General features: G+C 48.9%; 1 protein-coding gene across 1 annotated transcript in view; it reads right to left on the bottom strand.

Moving 5' to 3' along the window:
• The window catches only part of HSPA12A (heat shock protein family A (Hsp70) member 12A), a 144,879-nt gene that overhangs the window by 18,072 nt on the left and 105,946 nt on the right, over nt 1-20,861 (bottom strand). The window contains exons 2-5 of the mRNA XM_065894350.1: nt 11,446-11,531; nt 9,752-9,879; nt 6,009-6,195; nt 3,725-3,829 (exon numbers count right to left, since the gene is read on the bottom strand). Coding sequence (XP_065750422.1) covers nt 3,725-3,829; nt 6,009-6,195; nt 9,752-9,879; nt 11,446-11,531 — 506 coding nt within the window. The remainder of the gene's footprint in view (nt 1-3,724; nt 3,830-6,008; nt 6,196-9,751; nt 9,880-11,445; nt 11,532-20,861) is intronic.

Genomic DNA, 20,861 nt, shown 5'->3' with positions numbered 1-20,861 from the left:
CTCCCCACCCCTTTCCCCTTTGGTAACCGTAAGTTTGTTTTCTATGTCTGTGGGTCTATTCCTGTTTTATATATAAATTCATTTGTATCGTTTTTTTAGATTCCACATATAAATGACATATGCTATTTGTCTTTTTCTGTCTGACTTACTTCACTTAGTGTGATAATCTCTAGGTCCATCCACGTCGCTCCAAATGACCTTGTTCCATTCTTTTTAATGGCTAATATTCCACTGTATATGTGTGCCACATCTTCTTTATCCATTCATCTGTCGATGGACATTTCGGTTACGTCCACGTCTTTGCTATTGTAAATAGTGCTGCTGTGAACACTGGGGTGCATGTATCTTTTTGAATATGCATGTATCTTTTCATCTCTTCCCTATATTTGTCCAGGAGTGGGATTGCTGGTGAAAGAGCCATTTTTCGTCTGTGTTTATTTTTGTTTTTTTAATCATGTTTTACTTCCTTGCAGGTCTGCACTGGGCTTTAAAAGCAGGTGAGCATGTGATGGGTTGGGAGGGATTCTAAGGGTGGTGCCTATAACCATCCAGGCTATTTTAAACTCTTTAAACAGGAAAAGGCTCAAAGATGAATGATGGGCTTCCCTGGCTGTATGGAAAGTTGTCTGATGAGCTGTTTGTTCTCCAGCGGGTAGAGATCAGCTTGGAAGGAAAGGAACCTGGCATTGACTGAACATCTCACGTCAGGCACTTTCACTGACTGTCCCTAGTGAATAGTGAGACTGCTCCAGGGACGTGATTTCTGAGATATTCTACTTGAGCTTATTCTGGTCCAACATGCAATAGTCCCCCTCTGCACTGAACCCACCTGCCCCTCAAACATCCAGCCAGCCTCTTATGCAGGGCCTAGTTCCTATACACCTCCTCAAACAGCTCTTCTGCATGGAATTTCTCTACAACGTGTTCCCTGCTCAGAGAAGGTTCCGGAAGCTTCTGGCTGAGCCGACAGGCCCACAACCACCCACCTACCCACGCCCGTGCCTGACCTCTGCCCCCTCAACCTCCTCCCTCCCTTGAGAGATGGGATGTTCACACCTTTCTTCTTGGCCAACTTGAAACACACTCCAGTGTCGTAGACATTCTCAAGTTCTACATCTTCCCTGAGTCCCCACGGCTGCTCCTCTTATTCCGGAGGCCCCCACCTCCCTCTGCGCCTTCATCTTTCTCCAGGAGCTGAGCCAATCTCTCTGAGATCCTTCTCTTCAGGCCGACAGAGGTCCACCTCCTCTCCTGCTTCGCCGTCTCCTGGACCAATGGCGGCTTCCCTTCCGCAGGTCCCCGCCGGCCTTACTGCTCCTGCCTCTGGCTGGTCACCACCTTCTTCCTGAAGCGAACCCAGCCCATCTCCCTCCCACTTCCTTCCTTAGAGTCCTCTCCCCACCCCTTTTCATAGAAGAATTTGTTCCCGGGAACCACTCCCTCCCTCCACCCCACCACCTTTATCTCCCTGGTTTTCATGTTCCTCAAATGACCCCACAGTTGGAGTCTCAGCCTCGCCCTCAGCCCTCGGACACACCTGCTTCAGGATCTGAGTGAGGTGCTAACATATCACTCTCCTCCACCTGCAGGCCCTTGGGACCACATGGTCTCCCCTCCTCTAACGCTATCCTTGTGGCCATGGCAACCCATGCGAGAAATCCTTTGAGGGCTCCCCACGACCCAGGAAGAATTCCTTCTCCTGGCCCTCGAGGCTTCACAGGATCTCGGCCGGAGCTTACTGTTCCCGCTCTCTCTGCAGCCTTGCCCTTCGCCTGCTCCAAGCTGCCTGCCTCCCACAGCGGTTTGCTATGTTTTCTTTCCCCTGAGCTGTGCCTGGGCCGTTCCACCGGCGCAAAACACCCGCCCTTCCAGCTGCTGCCTGTTAGAGGCCCACAATCCCTCTCCTCCGGGGAGGATTCCCTGCTGCTGCCCTCGGGCAGAACCTCTGCCTTCACTGAACACTCAACACCCACGGTTACCCCCTCATGGCACCCACCCATCGACTGTATGCACTGGGTTTCTTTCCATGTGGCCAGAACTTGCATAGCACCTGGCTCACAAAAAGTACTCAAAACAAGAGGTACTTGAATGGATGAAAGCAGTGTTACGACCTCACCTCTCTGTCTCCCTCTAGCCCTATTTCTAGAATTCTATTCTACTCTATTTCTAGAATTCACTAAATTTCTTCTAGCGATCACATAATACCAAATGCTTCTGAAGTTCCCAATTCTTTTTGGATAGAGTTTAATACACGAGGCTCTTGAATCATCTGATCTACACCCACTCATCACCATGCCTATGAGAGGGGACACCGAGCGGATGGCTATATTCCATTTGGAAATTAGCCATTTTCTTAATTCTGGGCCATCACTGAACAAACCTTTGCAAGGGCCAACCAAGGGGGCTTATTCACCTGGTCAGCTTCTTCCATGGGGTCTGGGGTGGGGGGCATGGAGGAGAGGGGGGACAGTAGCAACTATTTACCAAGTCAATAGTTGCCGAGCCCCCAGGGAGGCAGTTAACATCTAACATTTCACTTACTATCAAACGACCCACGAGGCACAGTTATCTGACCCCCTTTTCATGTTAGGAACGTGGGTATCAGAGAGAACGAGCGCCTCGCCCAAGATCGCACAGCTGCTGCATGTCTCCCGCCTTTCTTTCTCTTGTTTGTTTTACTGAGGTATAATTCACATACCACAAAATTCACCTTTTTAAAGTGCACAGTTTGGGACTTCCCTGGTGGTGCAGTGGACACGGGTTCACGGCCAATGCAGGGGACGTGGGTTCGATCCTTGGTCCAGGAAGATGCCACGTGCTGCAGAGCAACCAAGCCCGTGCGCCGAGACTACTGAGCCTGCACTCTAGAGCCCGCAAGCCACAACTACTGAAGCCCTTGTGCCACAACTACTGAAACCCACGGGCCTAGAGCCCATGCTCCGCAACAAGAGAAGCCACTGTGATGAGAAGCCCACACACCGCAACGAAGAGTAGCCCCCGCTCGCCGCAACTAGAGAAAGTCCACGCAGCCAAAAAAGTAAAATAAAATAAAGTGCACAATTCAGTGGGTTTTAGTATATACACACGGTTGCGCAACCATCCCCGCTATCTAACTTCATCACCCCCCAAAAGTAACCCATACCCCCTGGCAGTCACTCCTCTGCCACTCCCCCAGCCTCTAGCAACCACTAGTCTACTTTCTGTCTCTATGGATTTGCCTCTTCTGATCATTTCCTACAAATGGAATCATTTGTGGCCTTTTGTATCTGGCTTCTTTCACTTAGCAGAATGTTAGCATAATGTTTTCAAGGTCCATCCATGCCATAGCAGGTGTCAGCACTTCACTCCTTTTTAAGGCTGAATAATATTGCAGTGTATGGGTGAATCCCATTTCGTTAACCATTCATCCACTGATGGACATTTGGGTTGTTTCTGCTTTTTGGTTATCATGAATAGTGCTGCTAGAAACATTCATGTACAAGTTTTTGTGTGAATATATGTTTTCATTTCCCTTGGTACACACGTAGGATTGGAACTGCTGGGCAGATGGTCACTCCGTGTTTAACCTTTTGAGGAACTGCCAGGCTGTTCTCCACAGCAGCTGTACCATTGTCCCTTCCCACCAGCAGTGCACAAGGGCACATTCTCTGCCCTGAGGCTGTCCCTGCTCCCCTAGCTGGCAGGTGCCCCCCTGCCCCCAGCACAGGCTCTGGCATGTACCTACCTTCAGCGCCTGTTCCTTAAAGTACCGCAGGGCATAAGCAAAGATTTCAAGAGCTTTGATTTTCTTGCCATTTGCTGCCGTCAGGTCTGTATCCATGGTGAGGTCCTAGAGTCGGGACAGGAATGAAATAGTAAAAAGAAGGAGAGACATGCCTTCTGGCTTTAAGCACTGTCACTTGGAGACCTGGGGAACCCAGTGAACCATGTCTGTGTTTCCTGGTGTTTGAGGGGCAGACTAGGACGGCACGTCCCCCAGGACAGGGCTGGCAGCAATGTCCCCTTACTGTGTAGGGGGCCCTGGCTGCTCCCCTCAGGCCCCACCTCCACTGCTCCCTTCTTCCCTCCCTCCCTCCCTCCTTCTCTTCCTCTCTTCCCTGGATCCTCTGGGGGCAGAGGTTTCGGGGCAGCAACAGAGCCCAGGAAGAAAAAAAACAGGCAGCAGACGCCACTCCCGATGCAATTTACATACTATTTCCACATGACACACATGGTCACCCTTGGGGACCCCCCTAATGGAAGCCTAGATAATCACACCAAATCACTGACGTGCACGGTGCTAAACAGACATGAAGCTTTCACTTCCCGATGAGCTGCCAACCAAGTCACAAAAATAGAAGAGCTCCTATTTTAAGGATTGTGCTGTCTAATCCACTGGGAGCCCAGCATCACTGCCTTCCTTCCTCTGCCAGAAGCTACAGCAGTTGCTGAGTGCAGTCCTTGGGTGTAAGATGCTCCGTGAGATGCCGGATGGACTGCGGTCATTAAAAAATGATGAAAATAGTCCCCAGAGGGTGGGAATGGGCAGAGAGGGGAGCAAAAATCAGGAGGAAACCCCCAAGTCTCCTGGAACCAGAAGACGTATTGCCACCAGGGAAAAAAATCAGTGTGGTCTCTGGATTGATCCAGGCTGGGTAATTAGTCTTTGCCTTTGGAGTGTGAAGGGGTATCAAGCAGCTAAACCGGCCTTGTGGGGCCTGCCCATCATCCTGACCCCTCTACACATGCTTACTCCTCCCACATCTGGGGCTCAGCAAAGACACCCCAGCTTTGGGGTGGTGGCCCCCAGGCGGCTTCCAGGCATCAGGAAGCCACAGGCTTGGAATTGAAAAATTCAAATTGAAAAAATTCCTGGGCTTCCACCTGCAGGAGATTCCTACTGGGCACTGCTGAATCCTATCAGGTGAAACAGGAAGGATGCGTTTTGAGGCGAAGTCAGTGTGCTTCAGAGAGAGACACACACACGGGTGAGCACCGAGCCCTGGAAGGCAGGGTGCTGGCTGCAGCGTTTCCCAGTAACATTTGTTTTGTCATCTGCAAACACTTAACAAGCAGACATATGAAAGCAATAAATAATAGAAGCTAGCAATTGACTTTAACTAAGGACCGACCGGCATGGTTCTGAGAGCTTTGTGTATTTTGATTCCTTTAATCCTTATAACATCCCCATAAGAAAAGCACTCTCCATGTCTCCATTTCACAGATAAGGTAAAGCAAGGCAAGGAGAGTCTAAGTGACTTGGATTAAGTATCTCAAAGGTGTCAGAGGTGGGATTTAAACCCAGGCCATCTGGCCTCATGGTTTGTGGTCTTAAACACTATCACCAACCTGCATCTCTAAGTACCGAGAGTTAAGGAAAATTTAAGGGATAAAATGCTTAAATTGAAAAAATTCTATCCTATGGCCCAACATTTCGATGAAGCTTGGGGGAGGGTGCTAATCAACTTGGCCATCTTACAAAACCCTGGCAAGTTGGAAGCAGAACTACTTCAGGCATTGGGCCTCCAATTATTGGGCCCTTGATTTCCTGAGCTACCTTCTTCCCCACATAGAAGGTTAATGAGCCATTGTTGCTGGTTGTTACTTCCAAACTGGTTAGTTATAACCACTACCCTGAGCCCCCAAAATGCTCCCTCGTCCCCAAGTCCTTCCTTCAGGATTCCTTGATCTCCCAACAATCCTGCAGGTGAAGGGGGATCTCCTGGCACAGCACGGGTCTCCCAGCCCCCTATGCCTGTGCTCCATCCAGGCAGTGTCTCTCTGACTGGTCAATTTCCAAAGCAAACAAGTTGCTAAACGTTCTGAATATCTCCCTGCCCATGTGTACGTCAGAAAGTGCTGTGTGTCCCACAAAAGTGTCGTGTGCTCCAGGTTGTTTCTAAAATCAAGGTGAATGGACATTCTATTTCTGCTTGGGAGAAACCTGAGGGCCCCCAAGGTCTGGAAAGGCTGGAGGAACCTCGGCTCTCGAATGCGGAGGACTTGGGGCCAGGGAGAGGCTGGCTCACCCCAGTGGTGTGCAGCTTCATCTTGAACTTCTCCAGGTACAGCCACTGCTTGGCCTCATTGGGATCCAGGTCGTGGTAAAAGTCCCTGGCGGCATACCCGAAACTGTGGAACTTCCTCTCCGGAGTCAACAAGATGGTGGTCGGAGTCTTCTGGTTGGACACCCCAGGGTCACCTCCTTCCCATCGCCTGCCACCAAGGAAAGGCAGAGGTCATGGGCCTTCTTGCATACTCTCAATGCAGGCAGCACTGGTGTGAGCACCTACTGTGTGCGTGGCTGTTACAGATGTGAGTGCCCATGGTGGCTGCCAAAGGTGCCCTCTGGTTTAGCTGGCTGAGTAGTGACTGAGACACAACTTCAGTTAATAAGAAAAACGAAAGGGACAAGTGCCAGGTTCTTGCTAAGTAACAAAGTCTGCTTCATCCTTTCAGCGTTTACTGAGCATCTACTGTGTGCCAGCTGCCAGCGACACAGAGATGAAACATTTATGTCTCTGCCTTCAAATAACGCACAGCCTAGTAGGTAATGGTTTTTTTTTGGTTTGTTTTTTGGCTTGGGTTTTGGTTCTTTAATTTGCAAGCACTCAATAGCAGATGGATAGCTGGTTTGCATCCTCTTTGAAACAGGTAGGGTATAAACAAACACATAAATACCTGCCTCATCAGATGGAAATGAGGGGCCCAGGGAAATGTCCCAGAGGGGTCAGAGGAGACAGAGGTGCCAGAGCTGGGGCCTTGGAAAGAATGCAGGGCTCAGGAGAGACTTGATGTTGAAGGAGGGAAGGACACTGCAGGCTGCTCTGAGGTGGGCAAGCTAAGTGACTGTGTAGGTTGGAGACAGCGTGTAAATGAGAAGGGTGATTGTGTTCATGTGTGAAAAACGAGATTGGGAAGCTGGTAGGAACCAGGCTGAAGAGAACCCTGAGGAGTGAGAGATTTAGTCAGTGAGTAATAGGGAACCACTGAAGGTTTTAGAGCAGGGGCAGGACAGAAATCAGAGCTACTGTTGACTGCAGCGAACTGTACTAAAGGGCGGGAGGCGGGAAGCCAGGTGGCTGAGCAGGAGACTCAGGCCTCGAGGTGAGGGAGCTCATACGGGGGTGGAGAGCCCTGGGAAGAGAGAGAGGGGACGACGGGGGAGGAGCCGTCCAGCGGAGAACCGAGCCAAATGGCCTCGGTGGTGAGCAGGTGCAAGGAGCCCCAGAGGTTTCAAGCATGGGAGCCTGGAGGAGACAGTGCCCCTCACAGATGCCAGCAGCCCTGGCCAAGAAGGAGGCAGGAGGAAACGTGGAGAGCTTTATTTGAACGTTCTGGCATCGAACTCCCAGGAGGGGCTTGAAGATACAAGCCTGGGGTTCAGAAAGAGATCCAGGCAGGAAACAGACCTGGGCGCCCCCATACTGGGGGGACAGTCGGAGCAACAAGGTGGGTGAGAGTGCTGACGGGAACCGTGAGGAGGGAAGGAACCATATCCTGCACATCTATATGCTGAAGAGGACCCAGAAGTGGGGAGGGGTGGATACAGACAGACAGGCGGGCAGATGCGATGGGATTACGTCCTGGAACTGACGGATGGGTGCCATGGAGCAATCAGAGGGTAGGCTGAGCCCCAGCAAAGCTTCCTTCCTTCTCGCAGATAGAAGGGAGGAGAAAAGTAAAGAGTGGATGCTTCTCCCTCCTTTGGGGCCACGGCAGAGAAGCCCCGGCTGCCAAGAGGCTCCACGAGGAGACTCTACCAGGTCCTGGCTCAGCAGCTGGCTCTGGTCCTGCCACTAGCCACACGACCCCTACGAGCAGCCCCCGATGGAGACACATGCCCGAGAGGAAGCGCACCTCTCTCCCTGGCCTGCCCTCCTGGGGAGGTGGCTGTACTCCTGGATAGGCTCTCACCTGCCCCTGGCACCACAGTCCAGACGGAGAGCCAACCTCCACCTAGATTTGCCACACAGATGAGGCTGGAGTCGTCCCTGGCCGGTTTCCCAGTCAAGCCCCATGAGGATGCAGGCTTCTACCCAGGGAGCCAAAGTCCCCGTGGTGACCCCACCGAGACGCACGGGTGATCGGCAGACACTGGCGCCTGGGCCAGAGGCGCGCTCCACACAACCTTTCGGGAATGGATTTTCCATTACTATTAACACTGACATTTTCAGTAGGTAATGGACTTCCTGAGGTTTTGCCCTTCAAATTTTTAATTCTTCATCCCTATTTAAATACAAAAACTTACACTTTCTCATTCATAACTCTGTCAGTCTGGATCACGGTTATGTTAATATGTTCTGACTGAAATAAAATTCAGGTAGAACCTCCCTCCAAAAATCTCTACGATAACTACAATAATGTCCCTGAAGACCCTGAATCTGTGGAGGCTTTGTAAGAATTCCTCCCCAGCAAGTTCAAAGTTATTTTTGCTCTTTTTCTTTTCTTCAGTTTTCATTGTATGACTATCCCTTTGAAATAACATTTCTTAAAACAACTAGAAGCTGATAAACGTTGACTCTAGCTTTTAATACAGAGCTCTTTTCTTTCCAAGGTTCCCACCTCGGGAGATGGCAGAGCGGACCCGCACAGCACCTGTCCCACGAACCCGAGGCAGAATCTCGGTGGTGACTGAACACCGAAGGCTCTGCCGCAATCAGGGTTCTCTACTAGAACGGGCTTTTTGTTATTTCCTGATGAGACGACACCCACGGGTCTCTGAAGCATCTTAGGACACCCAGTTTTCCAGAGGAAAGGCACGGCCTAAATCAAGAGTGGGGTAGGGATCACTTTTATCATGACTTATGTTTTAAACAGCACTCTCTATAGAAAATGCGTAAGACCTTATTCTGGGAGTGATAACTAAATTCCACAATGACCAGCTGAAGGAATTGCAAAGCCCATCACAATGTATCTTCAGAGCCATCCTTGGATTTGGAAAATCAGGGTGATAAATCCCTAGCTCACAAAGCTTTGAGTGGCCACAGACTGCAAGAAGGCGTGAGCCAGTCTGGGGGAGCAGGCACTGGTGCCAGGATAGACCAGGGTCCTCTCAGACAGCTGATCACACGTGGATGGGGTAGACGCCAGGGCTGCCGTGTGCATGAGTGGGGGGGCGGGGGGCGGGGAGTGGCCCAGGAGACCCAGGGCAGCTTCAGGGTGAAGTTGGCTGAAATTCACCCCACTCTGCTTTTCCTCAGGTGCTTCCCACTTCTGATTACCGTCATCTCATGACTTCACTTGAAAGAGCCAGCACCTTCCCTGCTTACTACCTGCTAAGTGCTTGATGGGAAATCTCGTTACATTTGCACACACACTCTGTCAAGCAGGTACTGCTATTATCCCCATTTCACAGATGAGGAAACAGAGCTTTAGAAGGGTCAACAATTGCCTGAGGTCACACAGTGGTGAGTGGAGGCCTGGATCTCCTCCATCACCAGCACCTTAAAAGTCAGCACCTCTTGCCCAGGCTGTACGCTGGAATCACCTGGTTTTAAACATACTGTCCAGGTCCTTCCCCAAACCAAGTCAGAATTAAAGCAACACACTGACAGACCAGGAACCTGGAGCCCGGAGATCAGAAGTGGCTTGCCCCAAGTGGCACGGTGAGTTTGGGCCAAGCGGGGCCAGAATCCAGGACCTGCTGACTACGTACCATTCACCTGCTCACTGTGCTAATCCCTCTCCCCTCCCCCAAGGACCTCCCCCAAGTCTCCATAGTTACAGCGACCGGCACCAGCACCTGCCCGTCCCTGCCCACAGCACTCACCTCATCACATGGATGCATTCTGGCTCCTTGGTGAAGCTGTAGGCGTAGCCGCTGGATGTGGTCCCAAAGTCGACAGCCACCACCACGAGAAACGTCTGCTGCTCAGAGACGTCTGGGTCGGCATCGTTCTGCAGATAACCGAGCGGGGTACAGGGAGTGGGTGGGGCAGTCAAGCCAGGCTTTCAGAAGGGTTCCACCCTGCCCTGCTGTGTGCCCACTGTAGACAGAAGCATATTGCACATTCTGGTTCAAGGCTGCCATGTGGTGAGCCCTGGGGAGAGGGCAGGCTTTCTCAGCCCCTACCCGACCGACTCAGGGAGAAATGGAGGTGTCTCCTGAACAAGGGCCAGGCCACTGGGGAGGGCCCCTGCCTACACTTGCCCAATACTCCCTTTATCAACTGTGCACAAACGTGGCTAATTAGGGAAACTCTTCCATCTGGGCTGGAACCCCAGTGGTTCCCTGAGTGACACCCTCCTCTGCCCCCCATTGCCCTCCCCCAGTCCCTGCACAGATCTCCAGACCCTGCTCAGCTGTGCCCTGTGCACCTGCCAGGTGACCCCTCCACCTGCCCGGGCGTGTCGCGCATGGATGTGGGGCTCAGCATACCAGGGACCCTGCCCAGTCCTGCCATAGCCATCATATGACCCTGCTGAGTCCTGTCCCCTTGGGGCCCCAAGCCTTTCCTCATCTGTCAAGTGAGTTGGTCAGGCCATTACAGACTTCCAAAAAATCCTTTAAGCAAATGTAGACTTTTTTTTTTTTAACATCCACAGAACTTCAAATTATACCAATAATTTTTGGATTTGAAGAGTATTGGTTAGAGCAGGGGGTGAGAACCCCACATGTCTGGCCTTTCATCACACTGCCCCCCCATCCCGTTCAGCTTATCCTGAAGCTTTTACAGGGAACCCTCAGGGTACAGAGTTTGAAAACCACAGGACCCAGCTGTTAGGTGACCAAGCCTCTCAGTTTTCCCAAGCCTGAGGGAGTTCCAGGATACAGGACTTTGTGTGGAAACCAGGATGGTTCCAGGAAAACCAAGACAAGCTGGCGTCCCTACCTAGCGATGGCTCTGAAGTTCTTCTCAGCAGGGTCTGCTTTGAGGCTCTGAGCAGCTTGTACAAAGCCGCCCTTTCCTCCGGGTACCTCTCTCTGGTTGGCTACATGTAAATCCCTGGAACGGCTGCCCCACAGTATCCACCTTTGCAGTGAGGGGCAGGGTGGGAGCAAATGCCCAGCCTCCAGCCCCCCGCGCTGCCCAGGTCCTCTCTCTCGGGCAAGCTGGTGCAGAAGCAATTACAGCCACAGCTTTTGGTCACGGCGGTTAACTACAGTGGAAAAGCCACTGCATTTCACTGACTCACCCGCCAGCCCAAAGTGGCTGCTTCCTCCCAAGAGGATGCCTCGCAGTCTCTGAGCCCTGAATCTTTAAAGAGCTGCTCCCACCCTGCCTGCTCATGTTACCCACACCCAGGCCAATGGCTCCAGAAGCACCAGCCACACCACGGAAAGCCTTTGCTGACCCACAGTGGCGAAGGGGCTCGGTAAGGCTCACGTGGCTGGTACTAGGACAACTTAATCTCCACCCATGAACGTGAGAAGCCGCTCAGAAGCCCATCACGTGAGAGGCGCCTCTGAAAGCAAAGTAATCAGCACACGTACCCCCCTCCCCATACACACACATTTCTTACCACAGTGTGGGAAGGGGACAGAGGTGTTATTCCTGTGTCCCCCAGACTCCGGGCTGGAGATGAATATGCAGATGTAGGGGCCATTTCTGAAAGGAAAGACAAGTGCACTCCTTAGAGGTGGTGTGGACTGAGCCGGAGAGCAGCAATGCGAGCTGGGTGGCTTTGCTCCTGCAGGGGCTGTTGCCCCTGGAAAGCCAGCTAACGTGGGGCGAGGCTGAACTCCAGCCAGAAAGGTAGGGTGTCTGATCTGTCCACCCCCGTATTTGATATTTAAAACTTGACCAAATGAGATGCTCCTTTTCTCACAGTGACCACCAGGACTCTCCCTATGTGCCAACCAACTCCCACTTAGCAGAGAGGCTGCCCAGTCCCCAGATCGCCTTGGCACCTGGCTCATGCCCTCTGCAGAGCTGGTCCTTAGCCCAGGCACCAGTATGGACCAGAGGAGCCTGTAGCCCCCTGAGATGATGTGCAAATTTTTCACGCATTTTCTTGGAAGGGCATCCACAGCTGTCAGGTTCCCAAAGGAGTATGGGACCCCACCCCAAAGATTAACAACCCTAATCGTAAGAATAGAGGACAGGAGTGCGACTTCCAGAAATAATTTCCTTGCTTTGTGGATGCATCACCTCCTCCCTCCCTCTGGCATGAGGCCCTGCCAGAACAAGGGGAACTCATCTCTCTTCAGTGATGCTGAAGGGTTTTGACATTCAATAAAAAACAAACAAACAAACAAAAACCCAGAGCAGAAAGACAGATAGATTAGCATTCCTGGGTCCCCCAGTCGGGGCCCTGCAACAGACACGAGGTCAAATCAGAGAAGAGCCAACAGCCAGGCAGCATGAATAGCATTTTGTCGATTCCCCTACTGCTCTTGCAATTACTCAGGCACAGACATTTGTTCTGAAACCTTGCCAGAGCCCCGTGGCTCTCCCCCAGGTCTGAGCACCCAAGGAGAATTCGCCCTGTCCCCGGTCAGTGCTGGAAGCTCCACCCACTCTCCCTGCCCGCTGCCCAGGACCGGCAGGGCCTGCAGGACAGCGGAAAAAGCACTGCAGGCTCCCCCTGCAGAGGTGATGGCCAGACCCTGGGCACCAACAAATCCCAGGTACCATCCAGTACGTTCTGCAAATACTGCTCCATTCAGTATATAGACTAATACCTGATGGGGAAAAAAACGGGTAATGTGCTACAACAACACCTGTTAGTCAAGGAAACCCATAGGGTATGAGGTATCTGAGAAAGACCTGACTGCTTCTAGGGAAGCACTAGGAGTGGCTCCATCTGCCTCTGCTTGCCAAATCACTTTGGTTAATCCCACGCGCTTACTGATTTTTTTTTCCTGCTTAGTGAGAACTCAAACAGCATCATTACGGTGGGCGCCAAATGGGTCGAGGGAATAAAATGAATCACGAAAGAGTGAATACGAAGCTTCAAATCTGCACAGCACCTTCCCAATCTGCAGGCGTATGCTCCCTCTCCTCCTGATAAGGCTCAGTTCCAACCTCTGGGAGAAAGGTTCAGAAGCAAGTAAGTACAGAGGCCACAAATCAACCTGTGGGGCAAAGGACTTAAACAGACGTTTCTCCAAAGGGCATACGCTAATGGTCGATAAGCACGCGAAAGATGCTTAACTCATCAGTCATTAGGGAAATCAAAACCACAGTGAGATACCGCTTCACACCCACTAGGATGGCTCTAATTGAAAAGAAAAAAAGGAAATAACAAATGGTGGCAAGGATGTGGAGATACTGGACCCCCTGTATATATCCTGTGGGAATGCAAAATGATACGGCTGCTGTGATAAACAGCTTGGTAGTTCCTCAAAAAGTCAAATATAGACTTACCATAGACTCAATTCCACTCCTAGGAATTCCACTCCTCAGTATCTACCCGAAAGAATTGAAAACAGGGACGCTTGTACGTGCGTGTTCACTGCAGCATTATTCACAAAAACCAAAAAGTGAAAACAACCCAAGTATCCATCAACAGACAAATGGATAAACAAAATGTGGTATATCCATCCAATGGAATATTATTCAGCTGTAAAAAGGAATGAAAGTCTTACACATGATACACCATGGATGAACCTAGAAAACATTATGCTAAGTGAAATAAGCTGGACACAAAAGGACAAATACCATATAATGTTTAGAACAGGCACATTCATAGAGACAGACAGTAGATTAGAAGTAGCCAGGGGCTAGAGGGGGGAATGGGCAGTACAGAACTTCCATGTGGGGTGATGACAAATTTTGGAAAAAGTAGTGACGGTTACACAACATTGTGAATGTAATTAATGCCACTGATTTGCACACTTAAAAATGGTTAAAATGGCAAATTTTATGTTATATATACTTTACCACAATAAAAAAATTTTATTAAAAAAAACTTGCTCGGGGCTTCCCTGGTGGCGCAGTGGTTGAGAGTCTGCCTGCCGATGCAGGGGACACGGGTTCGTGCCCCGGTCTGGGAAGATCCCACATGCCGCGGAGCGGCGAGGCCCGTGAGCCACCCTCTCTCCACCCGCTACCTGCAAGGCCTGCAGCCGTGTGTCCACGTTTGCACAGAAGGTTTTGGAAGACACCGAATGTCTAATTGCCCAGAAAATCTGGTGCTGGCAATTAGCAAACAAGCTATTTATCTGCAGACAAACCATCCACCCCACTGTCTGCTTGGTTCTAATTATCCCATCACTCAGCCCTTCTCAGAGCACGTCCTACTGACTTGTAAAACAGCATGTGTTGGGTCACACACTGAACGCATGCCTTGGGCCCCCAGAGGACTCCAGGGAATTTGAAGATAAGAACCAAGGATGTTTTTTGGTTCTCCCTGTACCTCCCTCCCACCCTGCCTCTGGTTCAGTACGAAATAAATCATTGGACTTGCTGATCACCCAGCCAGGCCTAGAGGCAATTGAACTTCATGGATTTTCTCCATTAGAAATTAAAATGCAGCTACATTGTGCGATGACTTAAAACTGATTTGCACAGAAGGTATGGAGGAGTGACATTTTTATAGACATTTGCATATCACGCACACTCACATCTATAGCTCTATAGATCCCAAATCAAAGGTAATTCACCAGTTAATGTGCACTGACCCTCCACAGAAATATAAAGAGCCTGTAGTGATAACTTTGTTATCAAGCTAATATTTCTTTATTTAACTATTTAAGATGTCAAAAAGGTGCTCAAAAATTTTTAGGGAAAAGAATATGGAAAAGCCTACTTTAGCCCCTGCGGGATGTGAGAAGTTTCTGGTGTGCTAATAATCCCAACCAATCCTGAGAGCTTTCATTCAATAGGTAAGTGATTAAGAATAAACACAACAGGGGGGCTTCCCTGGTGGCGCAGTGGTTGAGAGTCCGCCTGCCGATGCAGGGGACACGGGTTCGTGCCCCGGGCTGGGAAGATCCCACATGCCGCGGAGTGGCTGGGCCCGTGAGCCATGGCCGCTGAGCCTGCGCGTCCGGAGCCTGTCCTCCGCAACGGGAGAGGCCACAACAGTGAGAGGCCCGCGTAACGCATAAAAAAAAAAAAAAAAAAAAAAAAAAAAAAAAAAAAAAAAAAAGAATAAACACAACAGGGTCAATAGAATATTATCTATTGGTCTACGGATAATTGACAGATCTAAGCTAACAGACAAGAGGAGAGAGTAGATACATGGAATGTCTATATGTACAAGGTACATGCTGTGTGTCCTGGCTACCAATTAAACCTAGGCCATTATCCACAGTAAGAAACACCAACTGTCATTCACTGGGACCCTGTTTAAGTTTCTCTGTAAAGCCAATATAATAACATCTGCCCCATGACTGCTCCCGCCTACGTGATATTCCAGTTCAGTACACAGAGTGTACCGGGCCCATGAGGAGCAGAAGAGAAAGGCAAAGCTAAAAGCCCAAGAAGAAGAGAGATTTTTAGAGTCCAGGCTTGGAAGAGAGAAAGGAAGCTGATGAAAAGAAAAGTGATACTCACCTGCGGAGGTAAGGAGAGAAGACTGGTGAAAGAGATTAAAGGAAAATGCTCTACCAGAAGTGTAGTCAAGGGCAGAGCCCAGGGATCAGGGAGCTTTAAGAAATACCTACTCCGCCGTTCCCACAAGATTAAACAGACACTCAAAGCACCTTCCCATTTCAAGCACTAAGTTACTCTGAAATGCAGTAACACAGAGGGATTTGATGATTTCACATCACAGAATCAGAAAAACGAGGAGCGTTTCAAGAATGCAAACTACCAGCCACAGAATCAAGCCGAGGAGGAAGAGACCGGAAGCTTCCTAGAAAACCAATAGAAAATAATCTTCAGGTCTTCTTTGTCATTAGTTTTAGATGATTTACCATTACTTATGTCTTATATACTTACTGTATATAAGTAAGTAATCTTTACTGTATATAAGTATATAATCTTTTTTAGTTTAGTAAATATAAAAATAGATACAGGTGTTCCTAGGTTCACTCTTAACCTGGGACTCAGCCCGCAAAATATTCTTCAACCAAGTCATTTACAAAATAATTTTTGCAGCAAAGAGGGATATATAAATAAATGAAAATATTTATGCAGCCAAGTAGAGGATATGAACAAGTAAAAATAGGATTCAACCAACAAGTCTCCTGCCACAGGATTTTTTAGACCCCAAAGCAGACAGCAGAGGAGAAACTAGTTGAACTTGTGAGGTTAACACTCATCACTTGTCTTAACAGTGTAATAATTAAAATACAGGCTTCATCAGGGTTCCTGCTATAAAACGTGAGACTTGTAAAATCCAGACACATTCTCATTTGCTCCTGGCTCTCATGGCTTTAATCAAAGCAGACACTCCTAAAATAAAAAGTAGTTTTAATAAGAGAGCCTCAGAGACAGCCATAATTCATGAACTTGCTCGCTGCTCTCCTCTGCTGGAGACATTAGTCAGCAAAGAGCCGTGAGCAGAATCGTGGACTTTCTGAGATATATATCAACTCGATCCTGCTCCATAAATACAACATTTTAAAAGATGAAGACGGAACCATTGGGCTGACTTTATTTTACAAGGCTCCAGGCTCATGTGAAATGACAGGTGGTCTCAAACAATGGAGACTCCCCAGCTTTTTCAAATAGGCCTCCTTGCTAGCTTTCAGATTTATGTTCTAGCAAACAAATGCTCAATTCCAAAAGGATTTTTAAGGTCTGGTCCTTATGATTTTTAAAATGCAGTACATATGTTCATTTCTTTTCTCCCGCTAGCCATGAGATAATAGGTTATTTGCTGACAGTTGCCTAAAATCAGGCCATTTGAAAAAAGCTCTCCCTTTCTCTCTCCTTATATGCCCTCCCTGTAGTGTCATCTTTGAAAATTGATCAGCTCAAGGTCATGTGTAGGTTACTGGCAAATATCTTTTAAGAAGGAAAATTTTAAATTCTTATTACCCTATAACAGGCTGCATGGCTAGCTGAACTAATGCATTATTACCGTAAACTGAACTTCCATTTCGGTAAATAATTTATGGGGTTTTTTTTCTATCAGCATGGTTGATGTCCAAAGTAAATGGAAATTTTATTGGTGTGAACTGAGAGAACCTCCTGACTTCAAAGAACACTGAGTGTAAAATAGCTGCTCTCCAAATGCTAAATAACAATTATGGAAATGAGCATTTATTGTGGCAGAAACCACAGCATCACGCACAGGGGGCTGCGTCAGGCCCATCCTGACACTGGACGGCAACTTCCAGTTACCGTCCCCATCACTAAATGGATTAGGAGATAAGGTACCCCAGTGAGAGAGAACTGGGGCATCGGAGTTTCCCCGGAGACAGTGAGATCCCCAAGTTCCTGCTAGCTCAGTCCACGTGCGGTGGCAGTTCACAATTTCTCTCTTAACCATAGGTTCACAGGAACACGCGTGTTCAGGCAGCTGCTGGGGGAGGTGAGGAAATGCTTTCTAGACCAACAGGTCTTCCTACTAATTTTCATGAATTATATTCAGGAACCACACAGCCTCTGCCCACTGGGACCCAGCATTTGAAGGGGCTCCACCAGATCACCCCATACACAGATACTTCTGTCCACCCAACTTCTCTTTCACAGACTCTGGGCTCATCTGGGCAAGGCCATGCCTTATTCCATCTTTGATTCCTCAGCTCCTGATTTGTCACAGGCACTCAGTAAATGTAGGGTGGATGGATGGATGGATAGGTGGTTGGGTGGGTAGATGGATGGATGGATGGGTGGATGGACGGAAAGGTGGTTGGGTGGGTAGATAGATGGATGGATGGGTGAATGGATGGACAGCTGGTTGGGTGGGTAGATGGATGGATGGATGGGTGGGTGGGTGGATGGATGGATGGATGGATGGGTGGGTAGATGGATGCATGGATGGATGGATGGATGGATGGATGGATGCATGGATGGATGGATGGATGGATGGATGGGTGGATGGATGGATAGCTGGTTGGGTGGGTGGATGGATGGATAGCTGGTTGGGTGGGTAGATGGATGGACAGATGGGTGGATGGGTGGATGGATGGGTGGATGGGTGGGCGGATGTTCCTAACGTGTGCCCAAAAGTGGACTCAGTGACTATCCATAGACTTGGAGGGCCACTGAGGTCTTTCCCAACTGAGGCATCAACCCCCGAGTCAGGATATTAGTAACACATTTCCTGAGTTACCTCCAACAACGTGGGATCAGCTCTCAAATCACCCCCAGACCTGCCTCTCTCCTCAAATGTCCCTTTTGGTTGGTGCAACCACCATAGCTCCCAGAAGGGAGATTTCCTAGGCTTCTCCCTCCCCTCTCATTGCACTCCCAAGCCCTGTCATTCCTACTTCTTAGCATCTCTCACAATCACCCCTTGCAGCCTCACCACCACAACCTTGGTCCAGACCCTGCTGACCTTTACCAGGGCTCCCACACAGCCTCTTAGTCTCCCCGCTCTGAGTCTCCCCATCCAAGTCACGCTCCTCCACAGTCAGAGCCATCCGGTCAAAACTGAGGTCTGCTCACGTTACTCGACCAGGCCAGGGCCTTCTATTCCCATCCCCCACAGGATAAACCTAGCACACAGCTAGCATGCAGGCCTTTAAAAATCCACCCCGCCTCCCTCTGCAGCCTCATCTCTCTCCATCGCCCCCATCCCTGGCTCCACCCAATCCTTTCACAGGCCCTGGAACATCTGTGCTCAGTCCAGCCTCCAGACCCCTGCACACACTGTTCCCCTGCCTGGAGTGCACCCCACTTCCACCCCCTCCTCCGGGGAACTCCACCTCCAAAAGTCAGTCCCCTCTGTTTAAGGGAGAAAAGCCTTCTCTACTCTCTCGGTACAGAGGAGAGAGGAACTTCTTCATTAGCGTCTGGGGACTGACTGGCAAAACCCAGACTTGCGGAAATGCTAAGGACAGCAGCCAGGTTTCATCAAGAAATAAATTACAGGGCTTCCCTGGTGGCGCAGTGGTTGAGAGTCCGCCTGCCGATGCAGGGGACACGGGTTCGTGCCCCGGTCCGGGAAGATCCCACATGCCGCGGAGCGGCTGGGCCTGTGAGCCATGGCCGCTGAACCTATGCGTCCGCAGCCTGTTTTCCACACCGGGAGAGGCCACAGCGGTGAGAGGCCCGCGTACCGCAAAAAAAAAAAAAAAAAAAAAAGAAAGAAAGAAATTACAAGGAAAATACAGGGGAAAGAAGGAGGGGAAACTATAGATTAAAGGGTCTCTCGAACTTTGATGTGCATCAGGAATCACCTTGGAGCGCTTATTAAAACAGATGTGCTGACCCCACCTCCAAAGTTTCTACTCCAGTAGGTCTGGGAATGCTGATTATCTGCATTTCTAATGAGTTACCAGGCCATCTGGGTCAGCCCCAGACAAAGGCTATACCTTAAAAAGACATGTAAAATACAAAGTAACTACAGTCATTGCAACACTTGGATCTTTATTGGACCATGATTCAAATGAACAAAAAAAATTATGCCATTTATGAGACAACTGGAAATGTAAACACTGACCAGATATTGATAATACGAAGAAATTATTGTTAGTGGTGTAATTATGTAACTTTTAAGAGTTGTTATCCTTCAGAGATACATTCTGAAATATTATCAGATGAAACAACAGGATATCTGGGATTTTCATCAAAATAATATGGGATATTAATCCTTTGTCATTGCTTCATTTGCAAATATTTTCTCCCATTCTGAGGGTGGTCTTTTCGTCTCGTTTATAGTTTCCTTTGCTGTGCAAAAGCTTTTAAGTTTCATTAGGTCCCATTTGTTTATTTTTGTTTTTATTTCCATTTCTCTAGGAGGTGGGTCAAAAAGGATCTTGCTGTGATTTATGTCATAGAGCGTTCTGCCTGTGTTTTCCTCTAAGAGTTTTATAGTGTCTGGCCTTACATTTAGGTCTTTAATCCATTTTGAGTTTATTTTTGTGTACGGTGTTAGGGATACAGCCACTATAGAGAAGGGTATGGAGGTTCCTTAAAAAACTAAAAATAGAACTACCATATGACTCAGCAATCCCGCTACCGGGCATATACCCTGAGAAAACCATAATTCAAAAAGAGTCATGTACCACAGTGTTCACTGCAGCACTATTTACAATAGCCAGGACATGGAAGCAACCTAAGTGTCCATTGATAGATGAACGGATAAAGAAGATGTGGCTCATATATACAATGGAATATTACTCAGCCATAAAAAGAAACGAAATTGGGTTATTTGTAGTGAGGTGGATGGAGCTGGAGTCTGTCTTACAGAGTGAAGTAAGTCAGAAAGAGAAAAACAAATACCGTATGCTAACACATATATGTGGAATCTAAAAAAAAAAAATGGTTCTGAAGAACCTAGGGGCAGGACAGGAATAAAGACACTGACGTAGAGAATGGACTTGAGGACACAGGGAAGGGAAAGGGTAAACTGGGATGAAGTGAGAGAGTGGCATGGACATATATACACTACCAAATGTAAAATAGACAGCTAGTGGGAAGCAGCTGCATAGCACGGGGAGATCAGCTTGGTGCTTTGTGTCCCCCTAGACGGGTGGGATAGGGAGGGTGGGAGGGAGATGCAACGGGGAGGGGATATATGTATACGTAGAGCTGATTCACTTTGTTAGACAGCAGAAACTAACACACTATTGTAAAGCAACTATATTCCAAAAAAGATGTTAAAAATAATAATAATAATACGGGAGGGGAGGGACAGAGATTAAACGATATTGGCCACAAATTGATAATGACTGAACCTGGTGACTGATTCATCGGGGCTCAATACATTATTTGCCCTACTTTTGTATATGCTCTGAACTTTCCATGATAAAAGAGTTGGTGTTTTAATGTACCAGTTTCATGTCCATCTCCCTCTTGTCAGGAGGGCAAGAGGATAGTTTTCTCGTGCTGTGTATCAATCAGAGCACCTGGCCCATCCATGGTAGGCAGGTG

Source organism: Phocoena phocoena, chromosome 16 (genome assembly GCF_963924675.1).
Source record: "Phocoena phocoena chromosome 16, mPhoPho1.1, whole genome shotgun sequence".
NCBI classification, from domain to species: Eukaryota; Metazoa; Chordata; class Mammalia; order Artiodactyla; family Phocoenidae; genus Phocoena; species Phocoena phocoena.
Note: the sequence above shows the minus strand (reverse complement) of the source record. Positions and strands in the feature narration are given on the sequence as shown.